The 23,062-nt window shown below is 38.7% G+C and overlaps 1 protein-coding gene across 1 annotated transcript in view; it reads left to right on the top strand.

Moving 5' to 3' along the window:
- Positions 1 to 23,062, top strand: part of SVIL (supervillin) — a 145,574-nt gene that overhangs the window by 65,431 nt on the left and 57,081 nt on the right. Inside the window, exons 6-16 of the mRNA XM_024214440.3 lie at positions 532 to 1,210; positions 6,275 to 6,358; positions 8,510 to 9,430; positions 9,767 to 9,937; positions 10,571 to 10,605; positions 14,672 to 14,733; positions 15,094 to 15,233; positions 15,943 to 16,038; positions 17,180 to 17,423; positions 20,238 to 20,817; positions 22,575 to 22,779. Of these exons, the coding sequence (XP_024070208.2) occupies positions 532 to 1,210; positions 6,275 to 6,358; positions 8,510 to 9,430; positions 9,767 to 9,937; positions 10,571 to 10,605; positions 14,672 to 14,733; positions 15,094 to 15,233; positions 15,943 to 16,038; positions 17,180 to 17,423; positions 20,238 to 20,817; positions 22,575 to 22,779 (3,217 nt within the window). The remainder of the gene's footprint in view (positions 1 to 531; positions 1,211 to 6,274; positions 6,359 to 8,509; positions 9,431 to 9,766; positions 9,938 to 10,570; positions 10,606 to 14,671; positions 14,734 to 15,093; positions 15,234 to 15,942; positions 16,039 to 17,179; positions 17,424 to 20,237; positions 20,818 to 22,574; positions 22,780 to 23,062) is intronic.

Here is a 23,062-nt window from a genome sequence, read left to right as displayed (position 1 = left end):
TTTTTACTTATCCATCTTGGGGGGGCGGTCGCCTTATAAACGAACCGGCTTATGATCGAGCATATACGGTACTTTTAAAATTGCTTTTCAGTTTTCTGTCTGGCTTTGATTGATTTTTGTACAGTATCTCTGTTCTTCCACCATTTTAGAAAGAGACACTGGTTTTATTTTTAAAACCTGTAGGTTATTATAAGAATTCTAACTTCCTTTTGAAGGTGAAATACATACTCAATATTCAGGAGCATTTACTGCACGTTTCTTGTTCATTTGTATGTGTTTTGGAGATGTCAGTCAAGTAGTAGAGGGTTATTTCGGAGTAGTTCATGGGAGTATCCATAAACAGTTTTGCTAGTTCATTTGAATTGCAAAAACCTATAATAACTAAAAAGTCACACTATATACGGTTGAAGCCTGCTTACTGAATGGCAGGTGTGATGCTCCAAAGAGATTTGAATAATATTTTTAATAAAGTATGAATTCAGGACAAGTCACTAATCCCTCTTATGTATTCTACATACATACTTTTTGTAGGAAGATCAAATGAAGAAGAGGAAACTTCAGATTCTTCTGTAGAAAAACAACCTAGGTCATCCAGGTATCGAGCAGAACCTACAGGAGCACATTCAGAGCCTACATATAGCACAGGAGCCATGGATACCCAGGGACTTGAGTCAAAAGCAGAAAGAATAGCTAGGTACAAGGCAGAGAGGAGACGCCAGCTAGCAGAAAAATATGGATTGCCTTTAGAATCTGAGGGAGATTCTGAATATTTATCCAGATATACCAGGGCAAGAAAAGATCCTGATGCTGGGGAAAAAAAAGAAGTAAAGAGCGACAAGCAGGAGGATGAAAGCAAGGAGTATAGTTCCCTGTACTCCTCCATGTCTGAGAATAAGGAGTCATGGACTACTGCTTCTGAATCAAAGGAATATTCCTTCCATGAAAAAGACAGCATTCCAGATAGAGAGGAGCTTTCAAACTTGGAGAATAAAAGAGCCCAGGACGTTAGTGCTCCTGGACAGGCTCAGGACTTGTCATCAGAAGTGGATGGTTCTGCATCCTTTTCATATTCTGAACAAGAATCCTCCTTTAAGGAAGTGCCAGTGTCACCAAAGCAAACTTGCAGGGTATCCCTTTCCTCACCAAAGCAGCCAGTTTCACCAAGTCATTCACACAATGACCAGCCCTTGTATAGTGACATCAGACATGGGTAAGTATGCTTTTTCTATATTGGTATCCTTTGACCTTTATAAAAATCTCTACAATACAGACAAGACTTAAAGATGATGTACCTGAATAAACAAATTCTCCACTAGTGCTAATGTCTTGTGTGCCTTGAACTGAGTTCTGTTTTTTGATATTTAGATACTCATTGTCATATCTTGTAAAACTGGATTACTATGCTTGCATGCAATAAGGTTTTACAAGTCCATTGTGTGTTTCCTGAGCATTTATTAGATTTAAGCTACTGTAACAAGAAAGTCCTTTTATGAAAAGAAACTATCCTTTTTAGAGAGATTTCTGGAGAAATTAAGAATGGGTGATGGTTACAGTACTACATTTGCTGCATTTTGAAAATGTGCATTTACTGTTTGATCTAGAAAACACTTTCAATTTAAGTGTATTTACTTCAAATTCAGTATCTTTTTTTTTTTTTAGTAAAAGCAAATTTTCTAGATTATTATTTTTCTCTCTATGTAGTGTTTTACCAATATTAAATAGAAGTAGCCTATTTCCTTAGCCTGCAAATGAAAGTCTTAAGCTAAAATGTACGTTGGGTAGGTTGAAAAGAATTGTCTGACCATTGTAAAAAATTAGGGCCATGGGATTTAAGCAAATTCTGATTCTGTTGGTAGTCCCATACATCATATAAATATTCTTTTATGAGATCCTGCATATGTTGAGTTCCAGAACACTTGAGATGTAAACTTTTCCACTGTGTCCTCCCCACATAAGTGATAAATTTTCACATACTCTGATGACTCGAAGTCTGATATCTGGTGGATCGGAGATTCAAACTGATTTCCCAGTCTTCATTTGAGAGCAGCAGCATAAGAGTGCTGATGTTACTTTGAGGTCTGAGAGCCATCAAATGCTTTATTGTAGCAAATGAAAACAAAGTCTGACTAGTAATTCTCTAAATACTTCATCTTCGAACAACTTCTTCTCCTAAAAATATGCAGCTTTAGTTGTTTGGCTCCCTGAAGGTTAATGTATCGCAGGCTTAAAGAAACAAGATGAAATGGAGACATCCTGTAACAGTAGTTTGACAGTGTACCATCTAAAAAATGGACAGTAAGCTGTTGTCAGTAAGATTTAGCTGTGCTAGGTAATCTTGACTACTTCAGAATAATTTACAAGAACTAATATAAGTGAAACGATTTGTGAGGATTATGTAAATATAACCAGCGATGGGAAAAGATTATTAAAATCAAGTTACTTTGATTTAGTATATCGTATTTTCTTAATTATTTTATTAAATTAAAATGAGAGAAGTAAAACTCCCGAAAGTCTTTAAATTATTCCTAAATTCCTCGTTTCATGGTATTTATACACCTTTCAAGTAGTGTAAGGAAAGTCTCCCCTATCCCCTCCAAGTGAAAGGCTAATACCTGTAGTACGAATGTCTCTTTTGGGGTTTTCCTTTTCCTGCCAGTAGATGGATGCAGCCAGCTATCCATTATCCATATTCAGTAAACTTGTGCAATTTTGCTTGTTTCCCCTTTCTGTTTCACATAGGACAGGACTGATGATAGTACAGGCAGTCCTTGACTTTACGACATTCAACTTACAATGAACGGCACTTACGATGTTTCTGAATTGACACCCTGATTCATCTTATGACAATTGGTTTCGACCTTACGATGCTCAGTCCCGCAGTGGAGTAGACTGTGGTTCTGAGTTGTAACGTTTCGACTTCCAATGCAATTTTCAGGAACCAATTGTGTTGCAAGTCCGAGGACTGCCTGTCTAATATTTTAAAACTCAATTTTTAAGACAGCTTCCTTTATGTATCTGCATACAGCTGTCTTTGGACACTCCACTTAAGCAAAAGTCTGAGAGGAAAAGTGCTCATCTAAGGGAGCTATCAGGAGAAAGTTGACAAGACTGAGACTGCGTTATTATATATGCAAATAACTGCACTGCAGGCTTTTGACCAGCTATTCCGTTCTACTGAAATGTTTCAGGGAGCCTAGTCCAACAGAAGGTCTCAGCCCAGCGCTGCACACTTCTATCTCAAGCTTTATTCAGTTAATCTAAAGATAAATCACTCCTGACTAATCCTATTACTAATAGGAACAATTAAAGTGTGAGCCCCCACGACTCTTCCTTCTCTGGTTTATAAATCCCTGAAGCTAAAGGAGTGGACCAAATTCTAGCCTTAAAGGCACAGAGATTAGACTGTTACTCTTCAAAGCCAAGAACCTGTCCACTTCAATTTGAGGTTCTTGTTCTCCCCTGTAATAAACCACAGCAAACACCCCGAGTACATATAGCCATGAGAAGACACTTTTAGAATAACCCTCTCTTCCATGTTTTTTACCACTTTCCAGCTCCAGAACATGTTATTTGGACTTTTCCACCACTGTAGGATGGTGGGAAGACCAGGCTATGTTCCTGGTAAAACAGTATAAAGATCTTTGTGACCGTTTGAGAGTAGAAAACTGCCCCTAAAAAGCAAATTATCTGTATTTACCTGAGGCTATCTTATCTTGTCATTGTTTTGTTTCCTGTGGGTTTCCCCCTACTCTGGTCTGACTTAATTCTTTGAGTTTAAATAGGCAGCAATACAAAATTGAACAGGAACACTAAGGCTACGTCTACACTATAGCCTATGTCCGCAAAACTTACGTTGCTCGGGGGTGAGTATTCCACCTCCCTCTCCCCCCGAACTACATAAGTTACGCTGACATAAGCACAGATATGCGTGGCGCTATGTTGGTGGGAGAGCTTCTTCCGCCGACATCACTTCTGCTGCTCGCAGACGTGGTTTTTTAATCCCAACGGGAGCCCTTCGGCATAGGGCATCTTCACCACACAGGCTGCAGCGCAGGAGTGCTGGAACAATTTGTATAGTGGGGGTGCTGAGAGCCATTGAACCAAACTCTAAACCTTGTATATGATGGAAATCACTTCAAGCCAGAGGGTGTGGCAGCACTCCCAACACCGCTAGTTCCAGCACCTGTATTGCAGCGGCGCAACTGTACTGTTACACCTTAGACATGGCCTAACACACACAATATTCAGAAAACTAATGTGAATGTCTTCCAGTTCATCATAATAGGCTTTAAAGAAATCAGAACTATTTTTCAGAAATACTTCTAGTTGTTTCAGGAGGCTAAATGAGCTGTTGTCTCATGCAGTCTGTTCTACTAATGTTGTAATCTCCATCAAGTTTGATTATGCAAGGTATGACTAAAAATCAGCTTGCCTGGCGTAGAGCTTTGAAAATCAGAGTTTAAAATGTCAGTGTTAGATTCTTTTAACTTTTGTGTTCAGCTGATTTAAAATTTAAAAACAAATATAGCTTGTGACTTCCTGTGTTAAGAAGGTTTGATTATGAATTCTATTTCCATCATTGAGAAGGCAAAACCCCCACAAAGATATTCTTTGATAGTCTGCATTTAAAAAAAATAAATAGTGTCAGATTAACCTCACATTTTTATCATGGTTTACCTACGTTTGACTGCTCTTTTCAAAGGACAGGAGATTGAACACAAATGCTTATTGCTCAGGCCTATTGTGATAAATGCCAGAATACATACTAACGAGCTAAGAGGAAGTTTCGTTGTTTCAAAGCAACCAAATCTCTGCTGGGTCAACGCCCCATGGAGTGCTTTGAAAGGCTTTTCCCACCCTTTTGTGTGAAAAACTCTTTGGTGATCTTAGTAAGATGAAAAACAAAAATTGTTTTAACAGTAAGGGGTAGATTTCAAATGAGAGATGTGGAAAAAGTCGTAATTATGGTTGAGGTTTCAGACTGAACATTATAAATAGGCAGATTTATTTACAGTACCTATATATGATTTCCCTGGGATCTTTTATCTGACCCTAATAGGAAGGCAGAATAAGAGAGTTTTTAATGAGTTTAAGGCTTACTCTAAATTCTTTTCAGTTTAATAAAGATCCTTTTGCCAAATTCAGCTCTTAAAGCAGTATGTAAATCCAGAGTAACTCTACTAAATTATAAAGAGCTACTCCAGATTTACACAAGTGTAACTGAGCAGAATTTGGTCCATTATACCTTTACATTGCATTTTGTACGTAAACTTCATCATTGTCTAAAAATGTATATGATCTTCTATGGAGGTGGGACTCTTTGTTGTGGATATTACAAATATTGAATGCATCTGTGAAAGAGTGCAATGGTATATCAGTTGTTTCATGAAGGGCTTTTGTAGCCTTCAGTGCTTTCAAATTTCAGTAGGCACTCATATATTGTTACTTTTTGCATCAGACTCCAAAATGGAATCGGGCCAAGAATGTGTTTCTTTGCTCATTTAGTGTATTTTAACTCTTCCCACTTTATCCTAAAAGACCGCATACTCCCCACTCAGTGTGCTGGGGGTTACTGGATCTGAATTCCTGAAACCTGGCATATTGCTCTCAGAGGAGGGGGGTTTCTGATGTTCATTCTCTTTATGCAAGAATTTCATGTAGGCTATGGTAATACATTCTCCTAGCGTCATTAAACTTGTGTCATCTGTTTATTTGGGGCTAAAGATCTTTTGGTAGACTTTAGCTCTTTAGATTGCAAATAAAAGGAATAGTCTAACAGTAATCCTGTGTGCAATATAGTGCTTCTGTCCATGTAACTTATATAAAATTACTTTCTATGTAGCTTCCTAACGATGATTTAGATGTGGATGTCCAGGTTCCTGACAATTTGGGAATGGTTAGTTAAATGTCTTGGCAAAATGTTTAGGGTGCTGTGTGTTTTCAGAGGGGATGGATCACTTGGCGATTACCTGTTCGGTTCATTCCCTCTGAAACACCTGGCATTGGCCACTGTCGGAAGATAGAATACTGGTCTAGCTGGACCTTTGGTCTGACCAGCATGGCTGTTCTTATGTATTCTTTTGTATGTGAAGGTGGTTATTTGATAAATTATCATGCAAATTTGTTAAAGTTAGAAGTGTGCAGCGCCAGTACTTCAGAAACCAAGACCTTATAATTGAGAAATTTGAAAACCGTTTTAAGATTAAGACGGGGAGGGACTGAGTGTGCATGTATTGTCTTACCAGAAAGTTATCTGAAATTCTGTTTTCTATAGTAGTACAGGGAAAGCAAAACCTGAATGGTTTCTTCAGAAAGATTCAGAAGGGGACACACCTTCACTTATCAGCTGGCCCTCCAGGTATCCTAGAATGTAGCTGTGTGGCTAATAATCGAATTATACCTATTGTTACTGACTTCCCTCTCCTTCTCCTTTCCCCTGCCCTCATTTAACATTTGTCTTTTATATCCTTTAACAGCAGTGAATCGGAAAATACTATTTCTGTTCAATAAACTGCTGTGGAAACTTGTTTCTGGAGCATCTGCTTTTTGTCACTTATAACTAATTGATGTTTTCATGAAGAACTAGACATGCCCCTAATGTTTTCTTCACAGCTATTATGATATTGGTCTTTGGCTAACTTCTTATCTTATCTCCAGCCTGTTCTTAACCATTTTCCCCCCCCTTGCACTCTGCAAGCCAACAGATTTTTGTATTACAAAATGCTTTATGCCCTGAATGCAGGATGTGACTAAAAATAAGACTTGATCGTTTTATTTTTTAAGGATGGAGTGGGGGAGGAGGAGTAAGAATTAAGTCACTGGGAAGACAAAACAACCAAATTCAGAGCTACAAATAGCTGCTACTCTCCAGTTTGACAGAACATCAAAAGAGTCCACAACTGGAAGCATGCATTCCGGGGAGAACTCTTCATTGCATTTCAGACTGTTGATTGAACTAATTATCTGACTCTGAAAACCTCACCAGTGACAGTTCTGGGTAATTGGTGGGTGCATAATACCCTGAAAAGGCATTTTTTTTAAGCTTTGAGAATGAGCACTCTTATTCGTGTTTTGAAGTAAGTCACTGTGAGGTCCTTCATTTTAAAATGGACCAATCCTCATAAGAGAGAGAAAATATTTAAGCAGATGGAAAGGGTGATGTGTCAGGTAGTTGGGGATATAGTGGATTATACTAGTGCTCAAAAGCATTAGTTTATTTTTTTTAAATCTTGTTTTTATGTAAAATAAATTCTGCAAGTAGGAAAAGTCTGTTGGTAGCAAGCCTTGAATTGCACTTACTTGAGGGTTGGAATATCTGTTAATTGCCACTAAATAGTTAGCTTGGTACTGTATATGAGCTTTTCCCAACCTTAGGGCAAAAAACCACCTTACTGATTACTAGTTGCATGGTGGGTGTGGGGAAATAGCTTTCGATTTTAATTTTTTATATGACATTTTAAAATGTTATTCAACTGTCTCCCTGACTGTGCACTTTTTGTGGCTCTAAAAATTATGCTAGAGATGTGTTACAATTATGTGGTTACGTGTAGGACAAATGCTGCCCTCAGGTGCTTATTATGCTTAGCTCCTGTTGATGTCACTGGGAGCCAGCAGCAGGCATCCAGAGGCAGAATATGGCTTGTATTTGTGCATGTACATCGTAACAGTTGAACAGAATTGCTAGAAAATAAACCAAGGTGGGATAAGTTTCAGTACATTCTCAGAAATTTAGCATATTGGGATGTGGTGAAACTTTTCCTAAATGTTCATACAATGCAAGTTTTTGTGCAAGCCCACAAAGAGTGACAACCATACTGGGCTTCCATTTTCTACCGACATGTTTTTCATTTTTAGAGAGGCTCCTTAACATTATTTGGTTTCATTTATCAAGATAGATAAAGTTGTGTGCAACATTTGAAATGCTCCCATTTCTGAGGTTTGCATGGAGATTTTGACTTGTCTATGCAACATATTCTTCTGCAACTTTTTTTTTTTTTTTTGGGAAGGGATATGGAGAAGATACCAAGATATTTGACTAATTTGTTTCAAAGTGAGCAAGGATCAGTATGTTGGCAGCTTAACAGTACATATAGCAAAAGGAGGTCGGAATTTCACACTAAAGACACTCTTCAAAAAACTATATTTTTTTAGAAAGCAACTCCTAATTCTCTGTTTTGAAAAATATGAAAATGTATTATGTTCTACAAAGGAGTGGAATTGTGATTACTAGGAACGTGCTCTAAATGTGATTCCTTGCTCAGTTATCTTTCTGAAAGGTCACACGTGTATTAGGTGCCTGTAAATAATTTAAAATGTCCTTAAGGCTGGTGTTAACGCCAAGATTTTAAGATGGGGAGGTTGTTTCAAAGTATATCCTTAAAATACGTAGATGCTTATCTTTTTATTTTGTTTTACTATATGATGTTGCTCTCTGGTCCCACAATTGATATATGTTTTTCCCAAAACTAGTTATTGCTGGTCACAGCTTTAATCTTTTTCTTTCTTAAAGAGTAAAAGTTAGAGAGAAACTGGTGAAAGAGGAAAGTGCTCATGGAAGCCCTGAACTTGTCACAGACCCTGTATCTCAGAAAAAATCTCATCCAGTGCCAGTTGATTACATGCCTCTTCAGTCAGAAACTTCTTCCTTTGATAGGGTTGCCAGCCAGACACTCAGTTCAGTCCGCCAACCGATACATGGATATATTCAGCCTGCTGGTGTTGCTCATACTGCCAAACTGATGGCAACAGAAGACCCAGAAAATATCTCAATTAGCAGCCTCTTAACATCAGACAATGCCGGCATCATGACAAAATCCCCACCAGCCACTGCACTGGAAAAGGAAAAAAGTAACATACTTCAGAATTATGGCTCAAAGCCTGACGAATGTCCTTTGGGGACAGAACAGCTTTTGAAAAACAGAAAACCAATTTTGCCATCTGAGGTTCTCAGGCAAGGGAAGAGCAATGAAGACCATTTTAGAGCAAGTGAATTTGACAAGGCTACTGTTCCCTCATCTCTTATAAGCAAGCCAAAGGCTAACTCATCAGAGCTTCAGAAAGAGCTAGAGTGCACTAAGCACCAGGTGCCTGAACCCCAGTTTAAGACTCGTGAGAACACTGAAAGGAGTGAGACAGTTATATACGTACAAAGTGGATCCATATCACATTCTGCTAAGGCGAAAGGTCAAGCTCAGGAAGTGTCTACGATGAAGCATAGACTCCTGACTCGCTCAATGTCTGATTATACTGGTTCTCCTAAGCCAGAGGCTTTAAAAAGTAAGGAAACTGTTACGAGAAAGGAGATGGCGTTCCAGAGTGCTGAAGCAAATGTGCCCAATGGTGAGATTGGCATGGTTGACACAAAAGTCTCTGTTGCTCAACTCCGTAATGCCTTTCTGGAAACTATCAATGTCCACAAGAAAACTGAACTGTAGGTGACATTTCAGAAATATTTTCGTGTGACACTTGCACGCCCTTGGCAAAATGACAAACTCAACATCAGTAGTGTTCTGCATTAAACCACACAGCTTAGCTCTCACCAGTGTGTACTGGAGGCTGAGTCAGCCTGAATCTGCTCTTATGCTTCTGCTTGCTACTGCAAGTTATGATGTTGGGTAGCTGGAATGTTTGCTATACTTCTGTGCATGTTACTGTAGGAGCATGCAGAGTGATCTTTAGTGGATTGTTTTGATGGGATGCCTATATCTGTGCTTTACTTTTCTCTTCTATTCTCTTTTCTTTGCACTTTCTATCATATGATTAAAAGTGAATCTCGATTTGAGATGTTAACATCAGGTACTGATTTGTCTGCCAATACTGAACCTGAAAGAGTGTCACGAAGGCCAAGGCGCTATTTTTCTCCTGGTGAAAATAGGAAAACTTCTGAGAGATTTAGAACTCAACCAATCACTTCAGCAGAGCGAAAGGAAACTGATAGGTAGGCATGTGCGAGACTGTATGTAGTGTTCTGGTCCCGGTAAATATGAATGAGTTTAAGAAGAGAATTTTCTCACAGTAATGTTAGCAAAACCATTGTACAAAGGGTTTTGTTTCACTATAAAAGTAAAAATAGTCAAGTCTTCATTTTAAGATGAGAAATGTAGTTTTTCTGACACCTGACAGTTTCGTTTCTTTAAAAAATAGGACTTTCTCTAGGTATCTAGTTATAGGAATAGGTAATGAATTATTGTAAAACACTGAAGTGCGGCTATGTGATTGGTTCTCAGTAATAAAACATTATTTGTATGTCTGTGTAAAGTTAGGTCTTTTTAAAAAAATAAACCAAAACTCAATGTTGGGTTAGAGGAACTGGCAGAAAATCTTAAACTATGATCTTCTATGAGTTGTACTTGAAATAATCTTTCTTTACTAGATTTAAATTTGGCTGGAATTGCTCGCCTTTCTGCTTCGTTAGAGGTTGTCCTAAATGAAAATTATTGAAACTTGGACAGCATCCATGATTTTCCTCATTCATAAGACATTTGGTGTCCCATCTGACAATTTGAGTGGAAGATTTGTTTCTAGATTTTCTTTCCAGCTGACATTTTTTTTATTTGCTGATTTTTACTAGGTCCACTCTGAGTCCAGAAATGCCAGCTGCTGAGGGTAAGTCTCTGTCTCTTCACCCCCATTCCCTCTTGGGTAACTGTGAACTTAGTTTTTTTGAAATGGGAGTTATGTCAATATAAATATGAATAACTAAAATATGCCATTGTTCCTTGAGCTGTATCTAGAAGGGTTGATTTGCCATTCAGTGTTAAGCCCAAAAAGTTGCTTCTGCAACTTCCTAATGAACATTATATTACAAAAAAGAAATTAAGCCAAACTACTTTTTTCGTTATGTAATCAGTTGTATCTGACCAAAAGTACAGATGAGTTTATACCAGGAATAAAAATCTATTACTTCAAACCAGTGGTCTGGGACCAGTGCTTGGAAAAGCTTTACTGCTGATGGAAACACTTGCACTGGTCTATCAAAATGTTCTAGCCAAGAAAATTGCAAGCTATTGGATCTTAAAGCTGCATAATTTTGACTACCATTTTGCTAATCTCTTTGCCCCATACACATACTTCAATTCTGACTGACACAAATTAAGAAGCTAGTTTCATGTCTAATCTCATGAATGGCTAAATGTAAGAGTTTGGTGGTGTGATAAAGTTGGAACATTTTATTATAATTTTGAGTCCCGTTTGTGCCTCAGTTTCCCCTCTATGCTGTCCTGTTCATAGGCACTGACTCCGTGGGTGCTCTGGGTCACCCACGGGGAAAAAATGGTGGGTGCTGAGCACCCACCGGCAGCCCCCCATCAGCTTCCCCCAACCCCCCCAGTGCCTACTGCCCGCCGGTGGGCCCCGCGGATAAGTGCCTCCTCCCTCCCCATGCCTCCTGCCCGGCGCAATCAGCTGTTTTGCAGAGTACAGGAGGCTGGGTGGGAAGGGGGAGGAGCTCGAGGGAGGGGTCTGGAAGAGGTGGGGCCTCTGGGAAAGGGTTGGAGTGGGGGCGGATCTTGGGGCAGAGCCAGGGATCGAGCACCCCTCAGCACTTCGGCAAGTTGGCACCTGTGTGGGTAGAACATATCTGTTTGCTCTTGGGGGAGGCGGATACGGGTTAGTAGCATCTAACTGTCTGGGCCCTAGGCCTCATATCAGTGGAGCAGACAATGGGAGAAGACAATAGGAAATCCAATTGCCTGGACATTGACACTTAGCAACCAACGACCTAGAGGGATATGGACTTCTCTCCTCATGGAGGCTGAACAGTATTTCCCCAGTTTGAGAACAAAGGACTAGAGAGGTTTGAGGTGGGGAATAAGATTTCATTGCTGGAAGGAGTTGGGGCTCCCACCGGGAGTTTGATGAAGAAAATCAGATGGAGGTAGACAGACGGAGCTTGAACCAAGTAGTTCACTACAACTTGGCTGGGCTCTGGGCTAACCAGAATGGTCTATGCTTTAACCATTTCTCTCTGCTACCTCAAGGACTTCCTATGCTGTGTTCCAGTAACAAATAAATCCTACTGTTTTGACAACACAGTGCGGGTGTGTCTGCAAATGTTTGGCAAGGTGCATTAATCCATGAAGATTGTACAGGTCTCCATCAGGGGTCTGTTTCAGTTGGACTCACTGAAGGGCGCTCACGGTGTGAAGCAGGAGTGCTGAAGGCCCAGAGATCCAGTCTAAGGAGATGATGAAGCCATGTGGCTTACCCTGGAGGAAGTGTGAGATCCCTAGGGTGTCTGGCACACCAAAGGGGTTCCTCCTAGAGACTGTTCCAAAGCTGGGGCCATAGCACCAATCCTATGGATCCATGACAGATGTCTTATGCTATTTGAAAGCTGATATTCCCTGCAGCTTTCAAGATGCATATAGCACAGGTTTTCAGAGCTGGAGGTGGACAATGGTATCTGCTAAGCATACCAGCTGAACTTTTTGAAGCAGGAAGCAAGATAATAATCAGAATGTCTTAGTCTTAAGGTCTGATATGGAACAGGTTATACGGTGGTATTGGCATAAAGTAGGGCTGTCAAGCGATTAAAAAAATTAATCACAATTATGCATGCAATTAAAAAGATTAATAGAATACCATTTATTTAAATATTTTTTGATGCGTTCTACATTTTCAAATATATTGCTTTCAATTACAACATAGAATATAAAGTGTATCGTGCTCACTTTATATTTATTTTTAATTACAAATATTTGCACTGTAAAAAACAAAATAAATAATATTTTTCAATTCACCTACAAGTACTGTAATGCGGTCTCTTGAAAGTTGAACTTACAAATGTATAATTATGTACAAAAACAAACTGTATTCAAAAATAAAACAACGTAAAACTTTAGAGCCTACACATCCACTCGATCCTACTTCAGCCAATCGCTCAGACAAACAAGTTTGGTTACCATTTGCAGGAGATGCTGCTGCCCGTTTCTTGTTTATGATGTCACCTGAAAGTGAGAACATGTGTTCCCATGACACTGTTGTAGACAGTGTCGCAAGATATTTACGTGCCAGATGTGCTAAAGATTCATATGCCCCTTCATGCTTCAAACACTATTCCAGAGGACATGTGTAAATGCTGCTGATGGGTTCTGCTCGATAACGATCTAAAGCAGTGCGGACTGATGCATGTTCACTTTCATCATCTGCTTCAGATTCCACCAGCAGAGGGTTGATTTTCATTTTTAGTGGTTCGGGTTCTTTAGTTTCCACATTGGAGTGTTGTTCTTTTAAGACTTCTGAAACCTCCACACCTTGTCCCACTCAGATTTTGGACAGCACTTCAGGTTCTTAAACCTTGCGTCAAGTGCTGTAGATATTTTTAGAAATCTCACATTGGTACCTTCTTTACGTTTTGTCAAATCTGCAGTGAAAGTGTTCATAAAACAAACATGTGCTATGTCATCATCTGAGACTGCTATAACATGAAACATATGACAGAATGTGGGTAAAACAGAACAGGAGACGTACAATTCTCCCCCAACGAGTTCAGTCACTATTTTTTTAATGAGCATCAATTAAATTTATGTGTTATCAGCATGGAAGCATGTGCTCTGGAATGGTGGCAGAAGCATGAAGGGGCATATGAATGTTTAGCATATCTGGCACATAAATACCTTGCAACGCTGACTACAAAAGTGCCATGCGAATGCTGTTCTCAGGTGACATTGTAAATAAGAATCGGGCAGCATTATCTCCCATAGATGTAAACAAACTTGTTTGTCTTAGCGATTGGCTGAACAAGAAGTAGGACTGAGTGGACTTGTAGGCTCTAAAGTTTTACATTGTTTTGTTTTTGAGTGCAGTTATGTAATAAAAAAAGTCTATATTTGTAAGTTACACTCTCATGATAAAGAGATTGCACTACAGTACTTGTATGAGGTACATTGAAAAATACTATTTCTTTTGTTTATCATTTTTACAGTGCACATATTTGAATCAAAAATAATATAAAGTGAGCACTGTACACTTTGTGTTCCATGCTGTAATAGCAATCAGTATATTTGAAAAATAGAAAAATATCCAAAGATATTTAATACGTTTCAATTGGTATTCTATTGTTTAACAGTGCAATTAATTGCGATTCAGTTTTTTAATCACGATTCATTTTTTTGAGTTAATCACGTGAGTTAACTGTGATGTAATTAATCGACAGCCCTAGTATAAAGCATTTGTTTCTAGGCCACAGTGAGGTGAGATATTGAGCCTTAAAATGATTACTGGTCCTTCTGTCTAGCAGTGTTCTCCTGATGCATGACCAGGGCTTAATACAAAATCTAAACATGAGCCAATATAATTTTGATTTTATTTTATACGCTTATTGGAATGACATATCAAATTAATGCTAGTACATAAAGTAACTGTCCAGAAGAAAAATCATTTTCCATTCTTAAATCATGTTATAATATGCTGCACCTAAGAATGATTCTGATTTTAAAAGTCAATTTTACACTAATTCATGCATATGCATGGTCACGTTACTTTTGTTGAGCTAAACAGACACTAACTTGCTCTTACATTTTACTGTTGGTCATTCTTTTGGTGATTCCAATGCTATTAAATAAGCTTGTTCTTGAAGTTAAAAGGATTTCTTGACTTGGTCTCTGAAACACTCACGTTTAGAGTGTAACATTTCAGATTCCTGCTATATCATGTTGTTTGATTTCTGTAGATGAAGAAAAACTGGATGAACGAGCCAAGCTGAGTGTTGCTGCAAAGAGGCTGCTTTTCAGGGTAAATGTCATGTTTTCTCAACAGAAATATTTTTGCAGAAGGGTAACGTCAAAAACCATAATGCTACCTTAGTATGCTTAATCTGTAGCCGTATTAGCATTCGTATCCCAATACAGGTCAATGCCCTGTTCTCCCCTTATGAGTGCTAGACATATTGTTTACATAGTTCTCAGGACACTATATGTAATCTGGTGTATGTATTTTTATCTCATGGTACTGGTTGTCATAGTACATCTTACTGCCAATTCAGAGAAGTCCATCCAAAAAACTTGACACCTGGCATCAAGGAAAGCCAAACAAACATTTGCTTCAGTAATTTCTTCCTCTGAGTTATTGATACTGACATGTATCTGATCCTAGGAAATGGAAAAATCATTTGAAGGAAAAAATATTCCTAAACCACGTTCAAGAAATTCAGCAATAGAGAGAAGATTGCGGCGTATGCAGGATAGGTCACGCACCCAACCAGTTACTACCGAAGAGGTGGTCATTGCGGCTACGTAAGTTCCATTTATGTGTTAGCCTTGGCATTAGTTCAGAGATTAAATTTCATACATGTGGTGTTTACAGCTTGGTAGTCAGGAAAAAGGTTGTTAGGAACCAACTTCCTTGAGAAACGTATGGGGAGTGGCCACATAGAGAGTGTTTTGGGGGGCAGGGGTTGCAGAGCAGCATAAAACGCATGAACTATAATCTGGCGAAAGGCTTGAGAAGTAATATATTTGAGGGGCAAAATTAATTACAACATTGGTTTGTAAGCCAAGTGAAACAGATTTCTGCCTTGAGGAGGTCCACACAATATGTTATGGAGCATATTTGTATTGGAGAAAACCTGCAAACTCAATAAATCTCGCATGTATGTTTTGAAAATAAATTTCTTATCCTCTCTATTCACGCATCCTGTAACCCCTCTGAAAAATGCAAGAGCAAGCCAGTTGTCAGAAAAGAATACATGCACATAGCTAATTACTAGAATTTGAAAACTGGTTTATCTTATGAGAAACCAGCAAACTCTAGAGAGAGAATCTGTGTCTTAAGGTTTTAGTTCCTGGCATTATTTTGCAAAAGATCACAGCAGATAACTTGTAGTTGTTAAACATTGCTGTTTGATATTGTCTTTTCTGTTAACACTTCATACAATGCTTTTCTTAATGCTTTTTTCTTCTCTCTCCTTGTGAATTTTCCCTCCCTTGGCAATTCTTTTTAAAGTGAACCTACCCCTGCTTCACGTACTGTGAATACCCACACTGTAGTGACAAGAATACCTAGTCCCACTGTAGTTAAGAGCACTGTACAACCTACCAGGTACTGGGGGCGGGGGGGAAACCTGCATGTTACATGGAACACAAGGGTCCTAGATAGCAGATGCATCTTACAATCCTTGAATGCCTTATCAATGTGTCAAACAAGTCAATGACATTTATTTTAAGAATGTTTTAAAGATACATGTAACTTCATTTAGTTTTCTGCATGGTAAAACATTAAATCTTTTTGCTTGTTAAGCATTTGACTTAGGAACTTTCTAACCACAGTTAACTATTTGTTCTAGAGCATACATGTTTCCTATATGGAAGACATGAACTTGCATGTTGAAATCCTAGCAAAACCCCTCCTTGCTTTTTAATTTTTTTTTTTTAAGTGCATTGTGTCTCTAAAATGAAAATACCAAAGCTAGTGGTGTCTGATTTCACAAGTAGTACATCCCTATTTGTCTTTCTCAATATATATTTTTAGCTTGCAGAATTAATGGAAGGATAAGAAATTGCACCATCTATAGGTGTAAGCATAAATTCCTGTTTGCTATAATTGCATTTAGTTCATAGAATGATTTTTTGTTGTATTCTGTAAATACAAGCTGTATTTACAGAATACATTATAGAAAAATAATTAAATATCAAAGCACTTTAGAACTTTGATCTGTAACTAGTTTCAGTGGAATGAGGTATACAGAGACGAGTACAATTATGCCTATATGAACAAACATAAACCTATATGCTGTCAATGTTGATCAAATTGCCATTAAAGTACTGCAATGGACTTCAAAATTACTATACATAATTCCACTCAAAATTACCAAAGCAGAGTTCTAGAGATCTATATTAGCTCAAATTCTAAGTGTGCAGAAATTGCAGTCCTATCTAGTTGTATAAAGGTAACCTATAATCTTCAGTGAAATAAGTATACTTTTTGAAGTGTAAACTGCAACTCTTGTGTTGCCTTTAAACAAGATGTTTTGCCCCAGCCAATCTATAAAGAAATTAACTCTTAATTTTTTTAAGTCTGCAGCTGTTTAATCAAAATGCGTGATGCCAATGTTTTACACACTGTTTTATATTGGCTGTTATGCTTTGTGTGCAGTTCTCTTGGCTTTATATCAAGTTAAAATGTTAAACCATAAACTCCTACAAAGAGTTTTTTTAATTAATTTTTAGTTCTACTGTCTCAGTTTACAGGCATCAGCGCACCAAAAGACTTTAGCTAAAGAAGAAATCAAAGAAGCAGTCAAGCAAGATCAGTCTGGCGAGCCAGACTCCTCCACCCTAAGCTTAGCAGAAAAGATGGCCTTGTTTAATAAATTGGCTCAACCAGTATCGAAGACCATCTCTACACGGAGCAGAGGGGACATTAGACATAGGAGAATGAATGCTCGTTACCAGACACAGCCCGTCACGCTTGGAGAAGTTGAGCAGGTACTTCCAACTTTAACTTTTCACTATAAAACAGGCTAAGTTCAATTTCAATGTGAGCTTCCTTAATAGTTGTGAGCAGAGGTCAGCTATGACTGACAACAGAGGTTATGGCGTGTACTTCTGCTTACAGGAAAAAGCTTGTCAGGAAGCAAGCTCCTGGCACAAGGGAATAACATCCTGTAAACTCTTAATCTAGTTGTATTCTTTTAACTGGCAATTTAAGAATAGCAGCTCTTGCTGGCCTGAAAATTCATACATTGTTGTACCTTTCATAGTGCAAACAAGAAAAGATGTTCTATTAGACTAAGCCCATCATGTCAGAACAATTTTCCAGGCTGAATTGAAGCAAACCCTGAAGCACAATGTGCCTAAAATTTGTTGAGAGCTCGTTGGAGCCCTTGTTTATGCACATTTCTTTATTAATGTTTTCTACACTCCTTTGCAGCCAGTGTGTGTTCCTCTTATTTGTTGGGACACTATTCTTGGTGGTTTCTGCATTTTTTCTCTATATGGAGATGTTGATAAGATCTTCAAAGGCAGAGTGTTCATCAACTCTGATCACTCCTGCAATGGCAAATTAAACTGTGTACTGAGGTGATTTGTGCAGTGGTGTTTGTCTGCTGTGCAATGGACATTTTCTGCCTTGGACCTTATACCAGCCACTGAATTGCAGAGGAACTCCCTTTACTGCAGAGGTTTGAGTACAGAATGGCCACACTGCAGTCCAGGAAGGCTAGCAGGAAAGGCAGCAGAAATGTCACCCGCTTAGTATTACCACATTGAGAATGAAATCACTTGAAGGTGTCAGGCTACTCAAGGGTGCAAGGTACATTTCTAGGTATTTTACATCAATTTGAGTTTAAATAAGGTGCTTGTTCTTGATTCTTGGACAGCATGGTGATTGTTAAGAAGTCTACACCCTTTCCTCACTGATCACGCCCCCTTTTCTCACTTCACAAAATGGCCATGTTCACTCATTTATCCACACTTTCACTAACCGCAAAAATTTGAGAGCTTTTAAAACAGGCTGTCAGACTTCCCTGCTGAGTGCTTGAATTCCACTTCCATTCATGTTATAGACCCACCATGTGAATACAGAGCCGCCTGACACCTTTGCTGACAGTGATGGCGTGGGAATCTGAGGAATAGAAATGGGACTGGAGCATGTGGGAGGGAAGTCTGTGATGGCCGTGTATTATAATCTGCAAAACTTTTTGCTTGCTGAACTTGATCTTAAAACATGGAAACTCTTTAGGCACTGGGGCTGTGATCTTTGGTCTCGTCTTTATCCCAGCTAAGGAGGACTAACACATTTACCTGTAATGAACACACTATGGTGTAAATACCTTTTGAACAGATGAGCCAGTAGTGAACTGTGTAGATGGGAGGGAGTAGGATTTAGTTGTACTAGGGCAAAACACACAACAGAGAAGATTGTGCAAAATAAGCGCTGCATATGCATTACTAAAAAAGGAGCTAAAATAAAATCTGCTGCATAAGAGAACCTAATTACAAAGTAGTTAAGATCTACCAATTAAAGCTCAAAGCCCCGTCTTGTTGTTCTCCTCAACCTCTATATCTGGTGACTCGCTGCATAGTTTGGCTTTTGAGAACCTGTGAACCTCTTCCTTTCTCTGGGAGTCTCCGAGAAAGTTCAGTGACATCAGCTTTGCTTTCCATTTTGGTTTAATCCAGGGGTCGGCAACCTTTCAGAAGTGGCGTGCCAGTAATACATTTTAACGTTTTTAGAAGGTCTCTTTCTATAAGTCTATAATATATAACTAAACTATTGTTGTATGTAAAGTAAATAAGGTTTTTAAAATGTTTAAGAAGCTTCATTTAAAATTAAATTAAAATGCAGAGCCCCCCAGACTGATGGCCAGGACCTGGGCAGTGTGAATGCCACTGAAAATCAGCTCGCGTGCCGCCTTCGGCATGCATGCCATAGGTTGCCTACCCCTGGTTTAATCTAAAATCATCTCACTCAGGGTTCCACTTCTTCTGTGGCATTATGGAATTTGCTCAAGCATTTTACATTTTTAAAGGCAGTTTCTTCCTTCTGCGTGGAGCCAGACAACTCCCTTTGCATACTGTACACTTAATAGGTCTAGTGCCGGACCTGAAATGACTAATGTCCTTCATATAAAAGTGACTTGTGTCAGCTCCTGTGCAGCTTTATTCTCTTCTGGGCAGACACAATTAAGCCCTTTTATTTCAGTTTCACATGGAATGTTTAGTCTCTCAAACAATAGTATAACAAACTAGATGATAGAAAAGATCGAGAACATGCCATGTTATAAAGGCCAAGTCATGTAACAGTTTTCAGAACAAATTAAGTATTTGCAAGGGGGGGAAGGAGGGTTCAACCTTTATATTACTGAAGATGCAAACACACTGATTTGTAGCACAGGGGACTAACAAAAGGCAAACTTTGATGTTCCAAACGTTTTCCAATAATGGTCTCATGTCAGTGTCTTGTGGTCACTTGCATGGAGAAAGACGTGTGTTTTTTCCTCAATTATGAGGGGAAGAGAAACAGCATGCTACTGAAGATGCTAGCATTTTGATCACCTATGGAGTTGTTTCTTGTTTACGTGCTATTATGTATTATGTCCCCAAGCCAAATTGTAAGGACACGATTCATGCCTTCATCATCTGTTCCCACTATATATTTAGATAGAACCATACACTTGCACAGGCACACATTCCTTGCCCTTTAGAACTTATAAGCTGCTTATAAACCTGTACTTGTGAATTACTATTCGAGCTTTGTTTAGGTCACACTTTTTTCAGTAATGGTTTTATTATGTATAGGTACAAAATGAAAGTGGAAAAATTACTCCCTTGTCACCTACTGTTGTAACATCAGTGTCAACTATGGCGTCTGTGATTTCTCCAATGTATGCTGGGGATCTGCGTGCGAAGTCAACAGTTGATGAAAGTGTAAGTGCTACCAGTAAACCAGATTTGAGAGTCCACTCTTCAGTAGAAAATGCAGACACTCCAGTAAAAGGCATACTGAAATCAGAACATTGGCAGCCGTCAGTGGAAGTAATGGAAAGCAAACGAGCATCGAGGGAGCATGAAGAGGGAGAGACAAACAGATTCTTAGCATATGAAGATAATGATGTCAAAAAGTACAGTTCTTTTGAAGAAGTAACCACACATCCTGTTCTTAGTAAAACAGAGGACTACCACAAAGAGACAAAATACACTTTCCCAAGAAAGAGCAGTATGGAATTGTTTACCCAACAAGGACTTTTACAGCCTGCGGAACAGAAGGAATTTGTTTTTGATACTGTCCTGCAGGGTAAACAGGAAGTCAAAGAAGGACTGTTCTTGGAGGAAAAGATGGAGTTGGAGAGTGTCTTGAAAAGCAAGACCTTGCTGAGAGGTACAGTAAATAGTTGCTTTCATTGTGGATGTCTGACATAACCTGGAGCTTTTTCTAGCCTCCTAGTGTGATCATTTACGAAAATAGAAAATTAGTTGTTTATCTTTAAGCCTTTTTTAAAAAAAAGTGATGAACAAATATTGTGGAGTTTGAGCTTTTGGCAACCATCTGGGTTTCTTTAGTTTCAGCACCCACGCCCCCTTTTCTTTTAAAAAAAAAACTTCTAAAACTCATTGGTCTTCAGAGGTGATTTTAGTAATCAAATAAGGCTTTCTCTTAGTGAGGAAAAAATAGTGCTTTGTATTGGGGGTAGAACCCCTTCCTCCCCACCCCCAGCAAACAGCTAAGCAATCCCAAAATGGTGACTTATGTTCAATATCTGTACATACAGTAGAACCTCAGCGTTATGAACACCTTGGGAATGAAGGTTGTTCCTAACTCTGAAATGTTCATCACTCTGAACAAAACGTTATGGTTGTTCTTTCAAAAGTTTACAACTGAGCATAGAGTTAATACAACTTTGAAACTGTACTATGCAGAAGAAAAATGTTGCTTTTAACTATCTTAATTTAAATGAGACAAGGACAGAAACAGTTTCCCACCTTGACAAATCTTTTTCTAAATTTCCCCTTTACGTATACAAAGTACAATATGCAAACATAACTTATTTTCCTTACATTTTCTCTTGCCCCGCTCCTCTTGTCTCTTCAAAGTGATATGTAAAACCAGTCGTATTCAAAGTAGTAGAACTTTTAAACCGATGATGTTTGTGTGGATTCAGTATTAGATAAAATAAGTTTGCCTGTCCCTACTTAAATGGCTTCTTGGCACATGATCAATGCAATCAATAACACTCTAATATAGGCAGATTTTGTGTAATTACTATTGTGTTTGAATTGTAGGAGATTCTTAGATTAAATCGATTTGCTTCTGTTAATGGGGAAAATTTGGCCCCTGCATTGTTAATGTGTTGTCTTCTCTCTGAATTTGTTCTTTAACTTCAGTATAAATGAAACTCATCTCCGAAAACAAAAATGCCGGAAGGGCCTCTTTACTATTCACACCCAGCATGCATTCTGCACAGTTAATTTCCCAGACTGTATTGGGAAGAGAGAGCACTAGAATAGGAGCAATTATTCCTGTTCCTTTGTACCTCAGAGCTATAGCGTGCCTGTCAAGTTTTCAAAAAGAAAAGGAAGGTACTCCATATCATCCTAATGGGTGGTTCTTCAGTACTGGGTTGTAAAGAGATTTTTTCCCCCAGCTATTTTGTTGATGCATTCTTTTGTAAAACCCCTCTTTTTCTTACAGATGTCCTAATATGCACTTTCACTCCATATCCACTTACCTACAATTCATTTTCTCTCCCCTTTCTTGTTCCCCCTGCCTCCCTACCGTTGCATCTTCCACTTCCTTGGTTTTCTCTCTTCCTTTCCCATCTTGGTCCCTTCTTTCTCCTCCCGTTTCTCTTGATATGGGAGCTGGAGCATGAGTTCTGTTTTCTTCAAATGAAGGGGACCTTACAGCCCTTTTTAGTCAGTGCAAGGTTGAGATTTTATAGTGAGCACACTACCCCTGGGATCATGGTTCTTTTTGAATTCTTAATTCTAGTAAAATAATTTAGCTAGAAAATTCTTGCCAGTTAAGGTAATGTATGATCTGAATGATAAATAGCAAATCGCCTGGTTCCTGGTTAATAATATAAGAAATGTTTGGTTACAGCAGTAAGTGCTAATTCTGCACTTCTCAATACGCAGACCATGTTGAGCCTACTTCTGAACTTGGCACGATGGCAACACAGGCAGTAACGGTGGTATCCTATAGACAGCAGGAGGCTTCTGAACAACTAGAGGAAAAATTCTATAAGAACCCCTGTGAGCTGTTTGCTGCTGGAGACGACAAAACAGAAACAACTGAGGACACCCTGGATGCACCCAGCAAAACACTGTCAATTAAAGAACGGTAATTAGGTTTCTCTTTTTTGAAGTGATCTCTGCATATACTCCTTTACAAGGTCATAGTGTACACAGGATCATTTATTTGGGATTGTTTTTTAAAAGCTACATATGTGCTAATGACCAGATTCTTTACTTGTCAAACAACTAAAAGTGAAAACATGCAGCTCATCTGTCTGACACTAGACTTGTAAAGCAGACAACGGTGAATCACAGTTACCACAAAGAGAACATGGTAATCTAATTTTAAAAGTGCCAACTGAGTGACAAGAAATAATTAAGGAAGCAAG

This window comes from Terrapene carolina, unplaced genomic scaffold (genome assembly GCF_002925995.2).
Source record: "Terrapene carolina triunguis isolate 2854851 unplaced genomic scaffold, T_m_triunguis-2.0 Scaffold111, whole genome shotgun sequence".
Taxonomy (NCBI): domain Eukaryota; kingdom Metazoa; phylum Chordata; order Testudines; family Emydidae; genus Terrapene; species Terrapene triunguis.
The sequence above is the reverse complement of the archived record's forward strand: the minus strand, read 5'-3'. Positions and strand labels throughout refer to the sequence as shown.